Source organism: Coregonus lavaretus (assembly GCF_964263955.1).
Source record: "Coregonus lavaretus genome assembly, chromosome: 30".
NCBI lineage: Eukaryota > Metazoa > Chordata > Actinopteri > Salmoniformes > Salmonidae > Coregonus > Coregonus lavaretus.
This window is the reverse complement of record NC_140017.1, coordinates 3,152,214-3,173,504: the sequence shown is the minus strand read 5'-3', so window position 1 is coordinate 3,173,504 and position 21,291 is coordinate 3,152,214. Positions and strand designations below refer to the sequence as shown.

Sequence of the window (21,291 nt, the reverse complement as noted above, 5' to 3'; positions counted from 1 at the left end):
GGATATAATTGTAAACTCCTACTTTTCTGCCGAGTCCTTCGTTAATTGAATCGCATTTGTATGTTTATTGGATAACTTTGGTACTTCCCTACCTAGTCCATGGAGCGACCGAACGGATCAGGTGTCGGACATCCTCCTTCGGGCACGTCAGTCGAGTGGTGGGGCAGAGAGAGAGCACCGCCCAGTTCTGAAACAACAATGTGTCTTTCAGCCTCTGCTCTCCCATTCTCTCAAACTTCACCCAGTTCTCACCCAGGCGAATAGATGATAAAATGGTCAACTGTCTTCAAAGACAGAATTCAAGTCTTCAAACTATTGCTGAGCTGTAAGCTCTTACTGTGATAGCTCCTCAGCGAATTATGGATCATCCATTGAAGAGGAAGGCATCTAGTAGCCTATCATGACTAGCCCACAATATGCCCAATCCTGGTTAGGCTACAGCAATGTGTCACCATCTGCAATGTTGTGGCTCAGGACCAGGCTTTAGGCTTCACCTCACTGCACTAGGGGTTTGTTCTAGCCTACATCCCTTCAGTCACCTTCAGAAAGTGCCCACGCTGGCAACTCTAAAAGTCATACAATTCTGCATGTGAAGTGTGCTCTCATAAAAAATCCATTGTGCAGAATGAGGTAACATTTTTGACAATGGAACTTTTTGGCATTGCCCATGGTCTGGCTGGCCAAGTGGTCCACAGTTTCCCCCTATCCCCATCACTCAGGCTGACCTTAGGAAGGCACCGAGACAGCCTGTGGTTTTCAATAGAAGAGGACCCCTGTGACTCTTAAGAACATAAAGAAGGAAATTGGGGGTTATGTTGCATGATATTTACGGATCAGGCCCAACGACAATGCTTTTGTTGTCCCGTCGTTCCTCCGATAAATTCAAAAAAGATTGCAGTTTTGAAACTGCAGTAAAAGTGCAGTAACTGCAGTCGACTGTGGTATTTTGGACGCAGTATCTGCAGCATACTGCAGTTATACTGCACTCTGACTGCAATCTTTTTTCTTAAGGGTTATGATCAATTAATCACTTTTTTGACTGAGAAAGTTAACTAGTTGCTGGCCTACGCTTAACTTAAAATTGCCCGGACACAAAACCAGAAATGAGAGATGAGGGATACTGTAAGAACCGTCAGAGACCATCACACATTTTTAAATGCTGTAAAACTACTACTCTTTAACACACATCAAAAGGATTAACGCATTAAAAGTATATATTTTAACTTGTGTTTATATATTGTGATGTCACGAGAGGCTGTGTCCTGGAGGGACGTTACATCCCCCTGAGGTGGCTGCAAACCCAGACAGCTATGGCTCCATCTGCTGGTATGGTCGGGAACTCCACCCCTCTATGGCCAATCTTCCCACGCAGCTGAAACAAATCAGGAGCTGATGAGCTGAAGGTTTTGGAAGGGAAGAGACACACTGAGGGAGTGTGTGGGGGGTGAAGAAACACAGTCTCCAACCTGGGCTCTCTGGAGGACAAGAGTGCTGCACGTCCACTTCCATGAGGAATATAAGGATTTGGAGATACTTACCTTTGGGAAATACTCACCTTTGGATATATGCACCTGTGGAAATACGTGAGAGACATTTGGAAGGACTTTTTGCTGGGTTGGCCACTAGCTGCAACGTGGACTACAGTAAGGCTGGGGAAAAGTTATCTGAGCGAGTGAGAATTATGATTTTGGATGTGGAAGAGACATCCCTGAACTGTTAACCCTTAAAGAGCCACAAGAGAACAGAATTTTGTTATATTTTCGTTAATTTCCCAAGACCTATAATAAAATCCTTGTTTTGTTTGAACCTTGTCTCCTTGCACTACTTGAGCAATCCCGCTGAAAGCTGTGTAGCCTCTCGTGACGTCACAATATTGTATGACATCACATTTTCTGTACGTGTCTGCATGTACCAAGATGTTCAAATAAACCTAAACCTAAAGAAAGTAGCCTAAGACGTCCGCTTTGGTTCACATGAGGTTAAAAAAAAAGCTTTAAAAAAATATGCTTTGTAGAGACAGACTTTTTAATAAAGGGCACCTGAATGGCGGTCTCATAACTTCCGTCCCTCACTGGACTTGGCCCTGTGCCCAGAGTCTGGCTGCGGAACTCGGGGCCAACTAACCTGACGATGTCATCCACCCTGGGAAGGGAGGAGGAAAATAAAAGCTGGACAGGAGATCTTTCATGGGGCCCTGAAAGATGACAATTTAATTACGCATCTCTTTATTAATCTGTCCATCCACACCAACACTGCACAAGCAATTTTTTCTAAACGGCCACCTTCCACACGTTTTTCCAGATAACCCCCTTCCTACGAACACTTTACAACCCATTCAAAGCTTATCCCCACATAGTTATACTTAAAGCCTTTGCTTATACCCACAGTTTTACTTCAAAGTCAGTAACCCACTATTAGAGAGTTAGCCTACACAACACTCAACCACGCTTAAACATTGAATTTGTTTCCTTTTAAATTTGACAGAAAAATCACTTTGCTAACACATTACAGCACATTAATTATTCATAAGTAGTGGGTAGGCTTCTAATGAGTCCCCCCCCCCCATTTATAAATGATATATAATCATTATAATTTATACACATTTGATGGCTTAATATATATATATATATATATATATATATATATATATATATAGTTTAGTGTAAACATTAATATACAGTGCCTTCAGAAAGTATTCACAACCCTCACAACACATTTTGTTTTGTTACAAAGTGGGATTAAAATTGATTTGTCATTTTTTGTCAACAATCTACACAAAATACTCTGTCCAAGTGGAACAAACATTCTAACATTTGTAAAAAATAAATAAAATAAAAAATAGGACACTAATATATCTTGATTAGATGAGTATTTCACCCCGAGTCAATACATGTCAGAATCACCTTTGGTAGCAATTACAGCTGTGAGTCTTTCTGGGTAAGTCTAAGAGCTTTCCACATCTTCAAGCTCTGTCAAATTGGTTGTTGATCATTGCTAGACAACCATTTTCAGGTCTTGCCATAGACCTTCAAGCAGATTTAAGTCAAAGCTGTAACTTAGCCACTCAGGAACAGTCACGGTCATCTTGGTAAGCGACTCCAGTGTAGATTTGGCTTTGTGTGTTAGGTTAATGTCCTGCTGAAAAGTGAATTCCTCTCCCAGTGTCTGGTGGAAAGCAGATAACCAGGTTTTCCTCTAGGATTCCGTTCAGTTCAGTTTTTTTTTATCCTGAAAAACTCCCCAGTCCATAACAATTACAAGCATATACATAACATGATGCAGCCAGCACTCTGCTTGAAAAAATGGAGAGTGGTACTCAGTAATTCAGTAATTATTGGATTTGCCCAAAACACAACACTTTCTATTCAGGACAAAGTTAATTGCTTTGCCACATTTTTTGCAGTATTACTTTAGTGCCGTGTTGCAAATAGGATGCATGTTTTGGATTTTTTTTATTCTGTACAGGCTTCCTCATTTTCACAGTAACTACAATGTTTTTGATCCATCCTCAGTTTTTTTTCCTATCACAGCCATTAAACTAACTGTTTTAAAGTCACCATTGGCCTCATGGTGAAATCCCTGAGCAGGAAGAGTTAGGAAGGACGCCTGTATCTTTGTAGTGACTGGGTGTATTGATACACCATCCAAAGTGTAATTAATAACTTCACCATGCTCAAAGGGATATTCAATTTCTGCTTTTTTTTACCCATCTACCAATAGGTGCTCTTCTTTGCGAGGCATTAAAAAACCTCCCTGGTCTTTGTGGTTGAATCTGTTTAAAATTCACTGCTCGACTGATAATTGTATGTGTGGGGTACAGAGATGAGGTAGTCATTCAAAAATCATGTTAAACACTATTATTGCCCACAGAGTGAGTCCTTGCAACTTATGTAACTTAAGCACATTTTTACTCCTAAACTTATTTAGGCTTGCCATAACAAAGGGGTTGAATACTTGACTCAACACATTTCAGCTTTTGATGAATTAATACAAAAATTATTCCACTTTTGTTGAGTGTAGGCCAGTGACAAAATAAATACTATTTTAATCAATTTTACATTCAGGCTGTAACAACAAAATGTGGAAAAAGGTCAAGGGGTGTGAATACTTTCTGAAGGCACTAACTGCAAGACAGAAACAAGTCAATAGACAATTCCATTGGTTACACCTTTTTATTGGAATTACCTTGACAGTCACAAAGTTACCAAATGGAGACCATTGAAACATTGAAGCGGAGGGGGCAAGCCCCCAGGACTCTCCCTCCCCATCTCTCACGGTGTGGCATGGTGACATAGTGGGCATTGACCAGAGAAAGAGACTAGGTCCCAAATGGCCTATTGCCTATATAGTGCAGTACTTTTGGCCAAGGCCCTTTAGAGTTTTGGGAATAGTGTGCCATTACAGAGAGCCAGAGCAATAGGGTTTTTCAGAAGTTAGCAGAACAAATTTTAGTGTTAATTAGTAGAACGTAGTGCCAGAGAAAAAGAGAATGTTGCAACTGCTCAGACAATCTGATAGCCTTTGTTTAATACACATAAGAGCCATGATTGAACTAGAAGAAATATGGGAGGAAGAGGAATGCTATCTCAAGCCGCACTCATCGGAAAGGTGGAATGTTTTAAAAATGTTCATTTGAAATGCAGGCAGTCCAAGTCTAGTAGGCTGAGAGGAGTTTAGCACTCAGTCTCGGTCCCAAATGACACCCTAAAAGTAACGTACTATATAGGGAGTAATTTGGGACGCAGCCCATCTCTCGCTCTCTGGTAACACACACCATTGTTCCATAAATACAAATCCCTTCATTACACTGATTTCAAATAGAAGTTGTAAACAACATTTTTGTATGGGGGGGGGGGGGGATCAGTGCACATGGAGTATAGGGGGTTATTGAAGCTTAAAAGGGATAGTTCACCCAAATTACAAATTGGTTTCCTTACCCTGTAAGTAGTCTTTGGACAAGGTATGAGAGCAAACCATACTTTGGTTTAGTCTCCCTGGCACCGTTTCCACCTGCTAACGTTTTAGCATTTGGGGCACAAATCCCATTTAAGTCATGGGACCGATATTAGCATTTTTTATTTTACATTTACATTTGAGTCATTTAGCAGACGCTCTTATCCAGAGCGACTTACAGTTAGTGAGTGCATACATTTTCATACTGGCCCCCCGTGGGAAACGAACCCACAACCCTGGCGTTGCAAGCGCCATGCTCTACCAACTGAGCTACAGGGGACTACATCATGTCCAAATGTATCTCAAATTGATTTGAACATGATTACATTTTACGTTTTAGTGATTTAGCAGACGCTCTTATCCAGAGCGACTTACAGTTAGTGAATGCATACATTTTTCATACTGATGCGCGACAAATGCCAATATCGGTCAAATGACTTGAATGAGATTTGTGCCACAAATGCTAAAACGTTACAATGTGATAACAGTGCAAGGGAAACTAAACCAAAGCATGTTGTTGTCATACCTTGTCCATAGACTGGCTTACAGGGTAAGGAAACCAATGTCATTGTAATTTGGGTGAACTAACTGGCCAAGAAATCCACCCATGCTAATGTAAAGCTTATGGGAGGGTCAGAATTCCAGTCAGGATCAGAACAAATGAATTTACAGCCAGAATTCCAGACTCCTAAAAGATGTTGAGCAGATCGTGGTCCTGGGGAAGAATAGCAACACACACACACACACACAGAGATCCGCTCAACTGAGTCTCCTACACAAACAGTAACAACTGGCTCTGCTCGATAGCACATTTTCACCCTTCATACAATATAGAAATGTGTTTAGATACATTTATATTCAGAGAGATGTATCCCGTTCTCAGTTTATTGTCGATTCATTTAGTTTGTTCCTAAAACCGACAATTTTGGTCACACAGAAGGAATCTCTGCAGCACGACAGGAACCACAGATAAAAAAAATCTTCATTATTATATCTGCGTCAACAGAGGAATCATGACACTAATAGCTATTGGAAATAGTAGAGGACTTGAGTGCAGGAAAAGACAGCGAGAGAGCGAGATGGAATGGGGGCCAGAGAGCTTTAGAGCAGCACAACAAAGCACTAAATACAAAAACATGACGATTCATGACTCATATACTCAGGGAAGGCGGGGTGTTATCAAATCAAAACGTATAAAATGGCATGACACTTAATGGATGCATCTACACTGCATACTGCTGCAAACTACTCACTAGGCTAAATATACAGATACAGGGACAGGGCTGGGGAGAGAGAGGTGGGACAGGAGAACCGGAGAGCAACACACACTACTACGCCAGCATCAAGAGAGGGAGGGTAGCAGTTACCCCTAAGCCAATGACACATGGTCAGATACTTTTTCTATCCTCCTAATACATTAGGATTGAGGGTATGGTGCGTAATCTGATCCTAGATCTGTGGTTAAGGGCAAGGGGGACAGTCGTCCACTAATTCAGTGCCATGAGGAATAGATGGGGTAGAGGAATAGTAGACTACTATGGTAATGTAACTTGTGGCTTTAATTTGACCAGAGCCCTATGTGGCTCTGCTCAGTAGGACTACATGAAGAAACTACATGTCATGGGGGTGGAATGTAGTTTTTGTTTAGATTAAAAGAGGGAAAAGACCCTTTAGATGCAGATGGTATTTTTTGTACTCCACAGGACGTTTGCATTATTTATACATACATGCGTTTAATCATTTCATAATTTTCAATACTTTTGAAAGCATGGTCCTGTTTGTTGTTTTGTTTTCATTTGTCAGCCCATTGGAAAAAAATACTGAAAAAACAGAAGCGATGGGAAGGTAGCGATTCCATGTTGTTGTCGTTCGCGCCCTCCCTTGTTCCAGCCTCCTCCCTGTTGCGCCCCTTTTTCCACCCGATCGCGAGGGGGCAGTTAGCAGCGCGTCTCGTAGATGCCGCTGCGACCGATGTAGCGCACCCATTTGATGACGTCGTGGTCACTGTAGTTCAGCTTGGGCTCGAACACCTTCAGGTAGCGCACCTTGAGCCCGGACGGAGCAAATGGCACCTGGGAGACCATAACAGAACCATAATAAGACCATAATGACACCTGGGAGAGAGTTCCGTATTTGACAGAACAGAAATGTTTGCACACCTGGGTCATTCAACCATAGGAGTTGGCTATAGAGCACAAACTGATCTTGAACCTGGCTACAGTAGAGATGACTGTGTCAAGGAAATAAAACCCCTAATCACCTCAAAGTTCATGGAGATGGGAGGGCGCGCCCACTTCTTCTTGTCGTTGGTGGGCAGCAGCTCGATCTCGGCACTGATCTGAGACTCCTTCATCCCTGCCATACGCTTGATCCTGCAGACACACACAGTTAACACCATTCCACAGCACAAACACAGGCGCACACACTAGGGATGGGCACGGTTAATCCAAACGGTCGTTAGTATTCGAACACTTGTATTCGAACACACTGAGTATATATATATATACACACACATACATATACACACACATATACACCAGTGAAAAGTTTGGACACACCTACTCATTCAAGGGTTTTTCTTTATTTTTACTATTTTCTACATTGTAGAATAATAGTGAAGACATCAAAACTGTGAAATAACACATAAGGAATCATGTAGTAACCAAAAAAGTGTTAAACAAATCAAAATATATTTAATATTTGAGATTCTTCAAATAGCCCCCGTTGCCTTGATGACAGCTTTGCACGCTATTGGCATTCTCTCAACCAGCTTCATGAGGTAGTCACCTGGAATGCATTTCAATTAACAGGTTGCCTTCTTAAAAGTTAATTTGTGGAATTTCTTTCCTTCTTAATGCGTTTAGGCCAATCAGTTGTGTTGTGACAAGGTAGTGTCCAAACTTTTGACTGGTAGTCTATACCAGGCAAGACATTGTGTAAACAAACCCCGGCAAGACGTCACAATGTGCTCGAAGAGTTCTCAAGCATCGCTTCGATCAGTCAGTATGAGACAGCTGTGTTCTCATTTGCATGTTTTATTTTATTTATTTCACCTTTATTTAACCAGGTAAGGTATTTAATCATTTGCATGTAGGCTACACTACTGTATTATAAAAATTACAATTTACAAGTGGAGTCAGCTATGAACATTACAGCAGTAAAATATATAATTATAAACGTACATAGACAAGTTCAACAATATAGGCCGCCTACTGCGGTGCAACGGCAGTGCCGTTATCTACTTGATCTCTTGCATTGCAAACACTTGCCAGGAAAAGTCTATAGCAGGGTTGAATTATACATTTCACCATCAAAAAGGTTGCAATATTAAACTCAACATCCAAGAGAAAAACAATTAGCCAGCTAGCAACTCCAGCAAAGTTTGCAAGTAAGTGCATTAACGTTTATTTGGCTGTAGGCTAGTCACCCACCGTTAGGCTATACACATTTGCAAGCAATGCTAGCCAGATAAATTAGCTAACTAGCTTGCGTCACATACCAGTAGCAGAGCTGGCTTTCGTGATTATTATCCATAGTGTCCAGCATGTGGACACTGGTCTTGCTCAGGAGTCTAAAATATGGTCCAACTAACAAGTGTTGCGCTAGGAAAATATTCTCAATCCTTTGCTGAATGAAAATCGCCCACAATTCAACTCTCATTTATAATGATTCTCATTTGTAATGAGAGGGATATAGCTAGATATTGACCTATGTATTGTTGACGTGTTGCTGTAGTCGTGGATGGATCAGAGGAACAGATAGAACGTGTGTGAGAGACATTATCAAAAGGCCTCTGCATCATAATTACCTGGAGCAATCTGACCTGCAATTTGTAAACAAAGTACTTATAATTCTGTATTTATACTTTTCTTAAATCTTCATTTTTATCACTTTGAAGTGACCCAAATGGCAAATTAATCTTTCATCTATACATTGAGATATATTAAACCAGAAAAAAATGTATGTATTTGGGACGGAGTTTGGCTTTAATTAAATTGTCCATGTTACATTGTTACAAACAAGGATATACCATGACATTTGAAATGCTTAATTTAATAAAACATTATGTTATGGCGCATTGAGCTACTGCTGCTTCAGACATCACGTGGCTTTGACAGTATATTGTTTACAGTCCTGAGGACGCACAAAGTGATCATTTTATTTTCAAGCAAATTCTTTCTCATGGGCTATGGGTTGCGTTTTACATGAAAAGGTATTTTACTATCATAGCACATTTAGCCCTCCGGTCGGCCCTGACAACGGTATGCTATTTCCCCCACTACAAATAGTGATTAGCCTACAGGCACACACAAATGGACCTGACACAGATCAACGTAAAACACTCACCAGAAAACTTTCCTTGAAACAGAATCAGTTCTATGATAGCGAACATCAGACTTATATTTCACTGCTACTGTTAGCCAGCTATCCTGAAAACATTTGCACTGTCTGCTGTTGTGGTATTTTGTATCTTTCTGATTGGTCAACAGAATAGAGCTATTTGTATATTTAAAAATTTCGGATATAATTTTTTTTTCTTTGAATAGTGAAATTATTCCAAATTCCGCCCCCCCCCCCCCCGAACACACACACGTCTTAAATTCATTTTAGTTAAAAAATAGATACAATAATTTAATTCCACTCAATCTGGATCTCCTCAATTGAATTGCCATTTCTCTAAATCAAATGTCAAAAATATTAACGGGCCAATCATCTTCCTCTGAATCGTTGTGGGTGGGTATTATGTCTACGCTGTTATAATTGAGGCCATCGGCTAAGGTGAGGTCAACAGCGTGGCTAGCGAAGGACGATGTTGCTGCTGAGTTAGCATCCGTTTAGGCCGAGATCGAAGCCCGGCTTAGTTGATAAAAACAAGAGTTTGCAGCTCTGACGGCCCTGGTTAGCAATCATCGATCCCTTGACTCTGCGCGTCGTGAAAAAAGTCCCCAATTAACGAGTGACGCAATTAGCAACTTTTTTCGGTCAGTAGTTTATAGATGACTGCGAAGCGTACACATTTCTCAGGCTGACGCATAACCTGGGTGGAGTTCATTAGGCACGAAACATAATTTTTTTACTCAAACAGGGAGGGCCTACTATTTTTCCTGTTTTTCTCCCCGGTTGCGTAATGTTTTCCAATGTGTGCCCTAATAAACAGGGCCCTGGTACGGCTAACCTGAGAACGACAGTGAGGAAAACTTACTTCCAGACGATGGCGTTTTCGCTGGCCTTGTACTTGGCCTTGCCCTTCATGCAGATCACCTGGACCCCGCTGGTGTTGAGAGGGGTGGGGATGCGCACCTGGGTAGTAAAAACATGGGAAAAGACATTCAGTTCAGTGGATCCATTCCCCATCTACAAACACTCATTCATTAGTTTATGGGTAAAACCAAGGGTGCATCCGAAATGGCTATGTAGAGCACTACTACGAAAGTGTGTCATTTCAGGACTTTTACCTGACCATGATGACCACGACCTGACCATGATGACCACGACCTGACCATGATGACCACGACCTGACCATGATGACCACGACCTGACCATGATGACCACGACCTGACCATGATGACCACGACCTGACCATGATGACCACGACCTGACCATGATGACCACGACCTGGTCAGGTACTGTGCCCAAGGCTCTATGGTATCCTTAAATCCCTCTGTTGCCATACCTCAATCTTCTGAGCCAGAAGCGAGGGCTTGAAGTTGGACTTAATGACCACCTTGACCTCAAGCTTGGTGCGGCCCACCTCCCTGACAAGGGGGATGACACGGAAGGGTAGGATGATGTCCTTGGTGGTGCGGTACCTGAGGAGAAGAGGCGGCAAACACACACAAAACAGACAAATAAGGTCAGAGCCTGTGTGTGAATGTGTGTGTTGTGTGTGTGTGTTTATGCGTGTCAGTATCACACAGGCTCGTTACCTCATGAGCTCACACTCTCCGTCCGGAGGAATGAAGCTGATGCTGCGCTCAGCGTCAAACTTGCTGAGACGCACACACTGGTGGAATGTACAGTCGTCAATGGCTATGGATTGCTTACCGCCACCACCGCCACTAAGAGAGAGAGATGAGAGAGAGAGGTGTTTAAAGGGGACAAGAGGGCCACACACACACACACACACACACACACACACTGAAGGAGGGGAAACCTAGCCTAATCATAACACACAGACATTAAGACAGTACAAAATAGATGACAGTGAGATTAACGTCTAACAGAAATGTACGAAGAGTAAGCATTTCAATTTAGAGCTGATGCACACACTGAACTCCTTCATGCTCAAATCCACAAAAACACACAAAACAGTAGAGGCATGCAAGCCAGACACTACGACACTAATTGCCTGGTCAGTCTGTTGCGTTCAGAAGAATGCAACATTTGATTATGAACACTACGTCCAAATCTACTTGTCAGAAAATCAGACATACAACATTGCTCTGTACTGAACGCAACCCTGTGTAGACAAAACGATGGACAGACAAGACAGACGCACACAGAGGCAGATTGAGGCAGACTGAGGATGGAGAGAGCAGTCTGACCGTGTGAGTGATGTACGCTACCTGCCCCCCAAATCACTGAGGTCCAGCACAGAGAGGGAGAAAATAAAATAAAACTAATCAAGGAGGGGAAGAAAAAAAACACACAGAGCTTGACACTTAAAATCTTAGCACTCTAAACATCATGCCACGAAAGAACTTCATAAAAAAGAAGGTGATGGAAAATTATGAACAAAGTAACAAGCCATGTGCATTCAGAAAGTATTCAGACCCCTTGATTTTTTCCACATTGTTACGTTACAGCCTTACTCTAAAATGGATTAAAGAAAAAATATTCCTCAATCTACACACAATACCCCATAATGACAAAGCAAAAACAGGTTGAGAAATGTTTGCACATTTATTGCAAATAAAAAACCGAAATACCTTATTTACATACAGTTGAAGTCGGAAGTTTACATACACTTAGGTTGGAGTCATTAAAACTTGTTTTTCAACCACTCCACACATTTCTTGTTAAACTATAGTTTTGGCAAGTCGGTTAGGACATCTAATTTGTGCATGACACAAGTAATTTTCCCAACAATTGTTTACAGACAGATTATTTCACTTATAATTCACTGAATCACAATTCCAGTGGGTCAGAAGTTTACATACACTAAGTTGACTGTGCCTTTAAACAGCTTGGAAAATTCCAGAAAATAATGTCATGGCTTTAAAAGCTTCTGATAGGCTAATTGACATCATTTGAGTCAATTGGAGGTGTACCTGTGGATGTATTTCAAGGCCTACCTTCAAACTCAGTGCCTCTTTGCTTGACATCATGGGAAAATCAAAACAAATCAGCCAAAGAATTGTAGACCTCCACAAGTCTGGTTCATCCTTGGGAGCATTTTCCAAACGCCTGAAGGTACCACGTTAATCTGTACAAACAATAGTACGCAAGTATAAACACCATAGGCCAACGCAGCAGTCATACCGCTCAGGAAAGAGACGCGTTCTGTCTCCTAGAGATGAACATACTTGCACAAAAAGTGCAAATAAATCCCACAACAACAGCAAAGGACCTTGTGAAGATGCTGGAGGAAACAGGTACAAAAGTATCTATATCCACAGTCAAACGAGTCCTATATCGACATAAACTGAAAGGCCGCTCAGCAAGGAAGAAGCCATTGTTCCAAAACAGCCATTAAAAAAGCCAAACTACGGTTTGCAACTGCACATGGGGACAAAGATCTTACTTTTTGGAGAAATGTCCTCTGGTCTGATGAAACAAAAATAGAACTGTTTGGCCATAATGACCATCGTTATGTTTGGAGGAAAAAGGGGGTCGCTTGCAAGCTGATGAACACCATCCCAACCGTGAAGCACGGGGGTGGCAGCATCATGCTGTGGGGGTGCTTTGCTGCAGGAGGGACTGGTGCACTTCACAAAATAGATGGCATCATGAGGAAGGAAAATTATGTGGATATATTGAAGCGACATCTCAAGACATCATTCAGGAAGTTAAAGCTTGGTCGCAAATGGGTCTCCCAAATGGACAATGACCACAAGCATACTTCCAAAGTTGTGGCAAAATGGCTTAAGGACAACAAAGTCAAGGTATTGGAGTGGCCATCACAAAGCCCTGACCTCAATCCTATAGAAAATGTGTGGGCAGAACTGAAAAAGCGTGTGCGAGCAAGGAGGCCTACAAACCTGACTCAGTTACACCAGTTCTGTCAGGAGGAATGGGCCAAAATTCACCCAACTTATTGTGCGAAGCTTGTGGAAGGCTACCCAAAATGTTTGACCCAAGTTAAACAATTTAAAGGCAATGCTACCAAATACTATTTGATTGTATGTAAACTTCTGACCCACTGGGAATGTGATGAAATAAATAAAAGCTGAAATAAATCACTCTACTATTATTCTGACATTTCACATTCTTAAAATAAAGTGGTGATCGTAACTGACCTAAAACAGGGAATTTTTACTAGGATTAAATGTCAGGAATTGTGAAAAACTGAGTTTAAATATATGTGGCTAAGGTGTATGTAAACTTCCGACTTCAACTGTAAGTATTCAGACCCTTTGCTACGAGACTCGAAATTGAGCTCAGGTGCATCCTGTATCCATTGATCATCCTTGAGATGTTTCTTCAGATCTGGGGAAGGGTACCAAAACATTTCTGCAGCATTGAAGGTCCTCCATCATTCTTAAATGGAAGAAGTTTGGAACCACCAAGACTGTTCCTAGAGCTGGCCGCCCAGCCAAACTGAGCAATCAAGGGCCTTGGTCATGGGAGAACCTTCCAGAAGAACAACCATCTCTGCAGCACTACACCAATCAGACCTTTATGGTAGAGTGATCAGACGGAAGCCACTCAGTAAAAAGGCACATGACAGCCCGCTTGGAGATTGCCAAAAGGCACCTAAAGGACTCTCAGACCACGTGAAACAAGATTCTCTGGTCTGATGAAACCAAGATTGATCTCTTTGGCCTGAATGCCAAGTGTCATGTCTGGACGAAACCTGGCACCATCCTGTGTGGATGTTTTTTAGCTGCAGGTACTGGGAGACTATTCAAGATCAAGGGAAGGATGAACAGAGAAAAGGAGCAAAGTACAGAGAGATCCTTGATGAAAATATGTATTATTTCATAGTTTGAATGTCGTCACTATTATTCTACAATGTAAAAACTGGTAAAAAATAAAGAAAAACCCTTGAATGAGTAGGTGTCCAAACTTTTGACTGGTAGTGTATATTCTAATCTACTTCTATATCTATATTTCTAGCCTCACATCTAAGACTACTTGGGCCACTGTTTTACCAGTTAACTGAGAACACATTCTCATTTACAGCAACGACCTGGGGAAGAGTTACAGGGGGAGGAGGGGGGATGAATGAGCCAATTGGAAACTGGGGATGATTAGGTGGCAATGATGGTATGAGGGCCAGATTGGGAATTTAGCCAGGACACCGGGGTTAACACCCCTACTCTTACGATAAGTGCCATGGGATCTTTAGCGACCACAGAGAGCCAGGACACCCGTTTAACGTCCCATCTGAAAGACGGCACTCTACACAGGGAAATGTCCCCAATCACTGCCCTGGGGCATTGGGCTATACACTACCGGTCAAAAGTTTTAGAACACCTACTCATTCAAGGGTTTTTCTTTATTTTTTACTATTTTCAAATAGTAAAAATAAAGAAAAACCCTGGAATGAGTAGGTGTGTCCAAACTGGTCCTGTATACTACTGGCCCTTAAACACCACTTCCAGCAGCATCTGGTCTCCCATCCAGGGACCAACCCTGCTTAGCTTCAGAGGCTGCTGGCAAATCAATCAAATAAAAACAGTTCAAATCTAAATGTCTAAAGCCGGCCACACCCGTTGCCCACTCACCTCTTGCCCGCCGCCTCATCTGTGGCGCCCCCTTTGCCCTGTTTGTCGATGACGATCTTGTCGTTCATGCCAAATTTGCACTCTGGCATGCCGCTCAGGTAGCTCTTCATCACCACGCGGCCCGAGACGTGGGCGCTCAGCACCTGACCTGGTTGGAGAGAGGGAGAGGTTACCAGGTAGCTCTTCATCACCACGTGGCCGGAGACATGGGCACTCAGCACCTGGCCTGATTCGAGAGAGGGAGAGGTTACACCAGGTAGCTCTTCATCACCACGCGGCCCGAGACGTGGGCACTCAGCACGTGACCTGGTTGGAGAGAGGGAGAGGTTACCAGGTAGCTCTTCATGACCACGCGGCCCAAGATGTGGGCGCTCAGCACCTGACCTGATTGGAGCAGAGGGAGAGGTTACCAGGTAGCTCTTCATCACCACGTGGCCGGAGACATGGGCACTCAGCACCTGGCCTGATTCGAGAGAGGGAGAGGTTACACCAGGTAGCTCTTCATCACCACGCGGCCCGAGACGTGGGCACTCAGCACGTGACCTGGTTGGAGAGAGGGAGAGGTTACCAGGTAGCTCTTCATGACCACGCGGCCCAAGATGTGGGCGCTCAGCACCTGACCTGATTGGAGCAGAGGGAGAGGTTACCAGGTAGCTCTTCATCACCACGCGGCCCGAGACGTGGGCACTCAGCACGTGACCTGGTTGGAGAGAGGGAGAGGTTACCAGGTAGCTCTTCATGACCACGCGGCCCAAGATGTGGGCGCTCAGCACCTGACCTGATTGGAGCAGAGGGAGAGGTTAACACGGAGCAACACAGAAGGCAGGTAACCGGTTCATTATGAGGTAGTGATACACTTATGTAAGGTTATAGAAGAGAAGCCTTCTCACACATTAAAAACAGGCAGGTGGCAGCCTCTAGTGGCCACACCGGCACTATACCACACTGCTAAATATGCATACATTGTCATATATACACTGCTCAAAAAAATAAAGGGAACACTTAAACAACACAATGTAACTCCAAGTCAATCACACTTCTGTGAAATCAAACTGTCCACTTAGGAAGCAACACTGATTGACAATACATTTCACATGCTGTTGTGCAAATGGAATAGACAACAGGTGGAAATTATAGGCAATTAGCAAGACACCCCCAATAAAGGAGTGGTTCTGCAGGTGGTGACCACAGACCACTTCTCAGTTCCTATGCTTCCTGGCTGATGTTTTGGTCACTTTTGAATGCTGGCGGTGCTTTCACTCTAGTGGTAGCATGAGACGGAGTCTACAACCCACACAAGTGGCTCAGGTAGTGCAGCTCATCCAGGATGGCACATCAATGCGAGCTGTGGCAAGAAGGTTTGCTGTGTCTGTCAGCGTAGTGTCCAGAGCATGGAGGCGCTACCAGGAGACAGGCCAGTACATCAGGAGACGTGGAGGAGGCCGTAGGAGGGCAACAACCCAGCAGCAGGACTGCTACCTCCACCTTTGTGCAAGGAGGAGCAGGAGGAGCACTGCCAGAGCCCTGCAAAATGACCTCCAGCAGGCCACAAATGTGCATGTGTCTGCTCAAACGGTCAGAAACAGACTCCATGAGGGTGGTATGAGGGCCCGACGTCCACAGGTGGGGGTTGTGCTTACAGCCCAACACCGTGCAGGACGTTTGGCATTTGAGAAGAACACCAAGATTGGCAAATTCGCCACTGGCGCCCTGTGCTCTTCACAGATGAAAGCAGGTTCACACTGAGCACGTGACAGACGTGACAGAGTCTGGAGATGCCGTGGAGAACGTTCTGCTGCCTGCAACATCCTCCAGCATGACCGGTTTGGCGGTGGGTCAGTCATGGTGTGGGGTGGCATTTCTTTGGGGGGCCGCACAGCCCTCCATGTGCTCGCCAGAGGTAGTCTGACTGCCATTAGGTACCGAGATGAGATCCTCAGACCCTTTGTGAGACCATATGCTGGTGCGGTTGGCCCTGGGTTCCTCCTAATGCAAGACAATGCTAGACCTCATGTGGCTGGAGTGTATCAGCGGTTCCTGCAAGAGGAAGGCATTGATGCTATGGACTGGCCCGCCCGTTCCCCAGACCTGAATCCAATTGAGCACATCTGGGACATCATGTCTCGCTCCATCCACCAACGCCACGTTGCACCACAGACTGTCCAGGAGTTGGCGGATGCTTTAGTCTAGGTCTGGGAGGAGATCCCTCATGAGACCATCCGCCACCTCATCAGGAGCATGCCCAGGCGTTGTAGGGAGGTCATACAGGCACGTGGAGGCCACACACACTACTGAGCCTCATTTTGACTTGTTTTAAGGACATTACATCAAAGTTGGATCAGCCTGTAGTGTGGTTTTCCACTTACATTTTGAGGGTGACTCCAAATCCAGGCCTCCATGGGTTGATACATTTGATTTCCATTGATAATTTTTGTGTGATTTTGTTGTCAGCACATTCAACTATGTAATGAAAAAAGTATTTAATAAGATTATTTCATTCATTCAGATCTAGGATGTGTTATTTTAGTGTTCCCTTAATTTTTTTGAGCAGTGTATATACAGTTGCGGCCAAATATATTGGCACCCTTGCCCTTTTCTTAAATAATTTGTGACATCATGAAATCAGCAGATTATCAAGGTGTTTTGGAGTCCAATGTTCAACCCAGTGTCCAAAAACTGGGTCTCCATTGAAGGTTGTGGGTCTTCCAGCAGGACACACGTCAAAAAGGACCCAGGAATGGTTCAAGAAGAAACGCTGGACTACTCTGGAGTGACCAGCGAAGAGTCCAAATCACATCCAAAACCTATGGTGAGATCTGAAAACAGCAGCTGGTGGAGGGCACCTCTCAAAAATGAATTAGAGCAGTTTGCGGCTGCCAAATTGCTAGTAGAAAGGTGCAGCAAGCTCATTGAAGCGTTTGTCTGCAGTAATCTTGGCCAAAGGCTGTGCAACCAAGTACTAGTTCCAGGGTGCCAATAATTTTGTCCATGCCATTTGTCATTATTTTCTAAATTAAAATTGTAAACTTAAGTTCACAAACATAAAAATTGTTCTGCAATGATGAAAATCCAATAACATGGTGTGGAGACAGTGTTTTTCAATTTCAACTTATTTGAAATATTTACGAAAAGTGCAAGGGTGCCAATATATTATATACAACTGTAAAGCCCTAGTAGCCTAGCCTTTGTAATGTGAGGTCATGATAGATCATTGGATCACTGACCTTGTCTAGTCTATGTGATTGTATATATACAGTGAGCTCCAAAAGTATTGGGACAGTGACACATATTTTGTTGTTTTGGCTCTGTACTCCAGCACTTTGAATTTGAAACGATACAATGACTATGAGCTTAACGTGCAGACTGTCATTTTCATCCATATCGGGTGAACAGTTTAGAAATTACACATAGTCCCCCAATTTTAGGGGACCGAAAGTATTGGGACAAATTCACTTACAGTGAGGGAAAAAAGTATTTGATCCCCTGCTGATTTTGTACGTTTGCCAACTGACAAAGACATGATCAGTCTATAATTTTAATGGTAGGGTTATTTGAACAGTGAGAGACAGAATAACAACAAAATAATCCAGACAAATGCATGTCAAAAATTTTATAAATTGATTTGCATTTTAATGAGGGAAATACGTATTTGACCCCTCTGCAAAACATGACTTAGTACTTGGTGGCAAAACCCTTGTTGGCAATCACAGGAGGTCAGACGTTTCTTGTAGTTGGCTACCAGGTTTGCACACATCTCAAGAGGGATTTTGTCCCACTCCTCTTTGCAGATCTTCTCCAAGTCATTAAGGTTTCGAGGCTGACGTTTGGCAACTCGAACCTTCAGCTCCCGACAGATTTTCTATGGGATTAAGGTCTGGAGACTGGCTAGGCCACTCCAGGACCTAAATGTGCGTCTTATTGAGCCTCTCCTTTGTTGCCTTGGTTTTAGGTCATTGTCATGCTGGAATACCCATCCACGACCCATTTTCAATGCCCTGGCTGAGGGAAGGAGGTTCTCACCCAAGATTTGACGGTACATGGTCCTGTCCATCGTCCCTTTGATGCGGTGAAGTTGTCCTGTCCCCTTAACAGAAAAACACCCCCAAAGCATTGTTTCCACCTCCATGTTTGACGGTGGGGATGGTGTTCTTGGGGTCATAGGCAGCATTCCTCCTCCTCCAAACACGGCGAGTTGAGTTGATGGCAAAGAGCTCGATTTTTCTTCTCATCTGACCACAACACTTTCATCCAGTTCTCCTCTGAATCATTCAGATGTTCATTGGCAAACTTCAGACGGGCCTGTATATGTGCTTTCTTGAGCAGGGGGACCTTGCGGGCACTGCAGGATTTCAGTCCTTCACGGCGTAGTGTGTAACCAATTGTTTTCTTGGTGACTATGGAGCCAGCTGCCTTGAGATCATTGACAAGATCCTCCCGTGTAGTTCTGGGCTGATTCCTCACCGTTCTCATGATCATTGCAACTCCACGAGGTGAGATCTTGCATGGAGCCCCAGGCCGAGGGAGATTGACAGTTCTTTTGTGTTTTTTCCATTTGCGAATAATCGCACCAACTGTTGTCACCTTCTCACCAAGCTGCTTGGCGATGGTCTTGTAGCCCATTCCAGCCTTGTGTAGGTCTACAATCTTGTCCCTGACATCCTTGGAGAGCTCTTTGGTCTTGGCCATGGTGGAGAGTTTGGAATCTGATTGATTGATTGCTTCTGTGGACAGGTGTCTTTTATACAGGTAACAAACTGAGATTAGGAGCACTCCCTTTAAGAGTGTGCTCCTAATCTCAGCTTGTTACCTGTATAAAAAGACACCTGGGAGCCAGAAATCTTTCTGATTGAGAGGGGGTCAAATAGTTATTTCCCTCATTAAAATGCAAATCAATTTATAACATTTTTGACATGCGTTTTTCTGGATTCTGTTGTTGTTATTCTGTCTCTCACTACAAACTTCTTAGATGCATTTGCTGTTTGTTTTGGTTGCGTTTCATATTATTTTGTGCCCAATACAAATGAACGGTAAATAATTGAATGTCATTTCAGAGTCACTTTTATTGTAAGAAATCAAATCAAATTGTATTTTTGCCACATGCGCCAAATACAACAGGTGTAGACATTAGTGAAATGCTTACTTACAAGCCCTTTAAAAAAAACACAAAAAATAAAAAATAAACTGCATTGTCGGTTAAGAAAATAAAAAAAGTGTTAAGTAAAAAATTGCTAAGTAAAAAATAAAAGGAAATATCTAAATAGCAGCAGTAAAATAAAATAACAGTAGGGAGACTATATACTGGGGGGTAGCGGTACAGAGAAAATGTGCGGGGGCACCGGCTAGTCGAGGTAATATGTACATGTGGGTAGAGTTAAAGTGACTATGTATAAATAAACAGAGTAGCAGCAGTGTAAAAGAAGGGGATGGGGTGGGGTGGGGGGGCAGTGCAAATAGTCAGAGTAGCCATGATTAGCTGTTCAGGAGCCTTATGGCTTGGGTGTAGAAGCTGTTAAGAAGCCTTTTGGACCTAGACTTGGCGCTCCAGTACCGCTTGCCGTGTGGTAGCAGAGAGAACAGTCTATCACTAGGGTGGCTGGAGTCTTTGACAATTTTTAGGGCCTTCCTCTGACACCTCCTGGTATAGACGCCCTGGATGGCAGGAAGCTTGGCCACAGTGATGTACTGGGCCGTACGCACTACCCTCTGTAGTGCCTTGCGGTCGGAGGCAGAGCAGTTGCCATACCAGGCGGTGATGCAACCAGTCAGGATGCTCTCGATGGTGCAGCTGTATAACTTTTTGAGGATCTGAGGACCCATGCCAATTTTTTTCAGTCTCCCGAGGGGGAATAGGCTTTGTCGTGCCCTCTTCACGACTGTCTTGTTGTGTTTGACCATGATAGTTCGTTGGTGATGTGGACACCAAGGAACTTGAAGCTCTCAACCTGTTCTACTACAGCCTCGTCTTTCCTGTAGTCCACAATCATCTCCTTTGTCTTGATCACGTTGAGGGAGAGGTTGTTATCCTGGCACCACACAGCCAGGTCTCTGACCTCCTCCCTATAGGCTCGCATCGTTTTCGGTGATCAGGCCTACCACTGTTGTGTCGTCAGCAAACGTAATGATGGTGTTGGAGTCGTGCCTGGCCATGCAGTCAAGGGTGAACAGGGAGTACAGGAGGGGACTGAGCACGCACCCCTGAGGGGACCCTGTGTTGAGGATCAGCATGGCAGATGTGTTGTGACCTACCCTTACCACCTGGGGGCGGCCCGTCAGGAAGTCCAGGATCCAGTTGCAGAGGGAGGTGTTTAGTCCCAGGGTCCTTAGCTTAGTGATGAGCTTTGAGGGCACTATGGTGTTGAACGCTTAGCTGTAGTCAATGAATAGCATTCTCACGTAGGTGTTCCTCTTGTCCAGGTGAGAAAGGCAGTGTGGAGTGCAATAGAGATGG

General features: G+C 43.6%; 1 protein-coding gene across 2 annotated transcripts in view; it reads right to left on the bottom strand.

Annotated features, from left to right (window-relative positions):
• Positions 1-4,153: 4,153 nt before the first annotated feature.
• LOC311105906 (AP-2 complex subunit mu) overlaps positions 4,154-21,291 on the bottom strand; it is a 47,810-nt gene continuing 30,672 nt past the window's right edge. For both annotated transcript variants that reach the window (XM_084148135.1, XM_084148134.1), the window contains exons 7-12: positions 14,844-14,991; positions 10,881-11,012; positions 10,628-10,763; positions 10,157-10,254; positions 7,214-7,325; positions 4,154-7,025 (exon numbers count right to left, since the gene is read on the bottom strand). In XM_084148135.1, the coding sequence (XP_084004261.1) occupies positions 6,891-7,025; positions 7,214-7,325; positions 10,157-10,254; positions 10,628-10,763; positions 10,881-11,012; positions 14,844-14,991 (761 nt within the window). In that variant the 3' untranslated portion in view covers positions 4,154-6,890. The remainder of the gene's footprint in view (positions 7,026-7,213; positions 7,326-10,156; positions 10,255-10,627; positions 10,764-10,880; positions 11,013-14,843; positions 14,992-21,291) is intronic.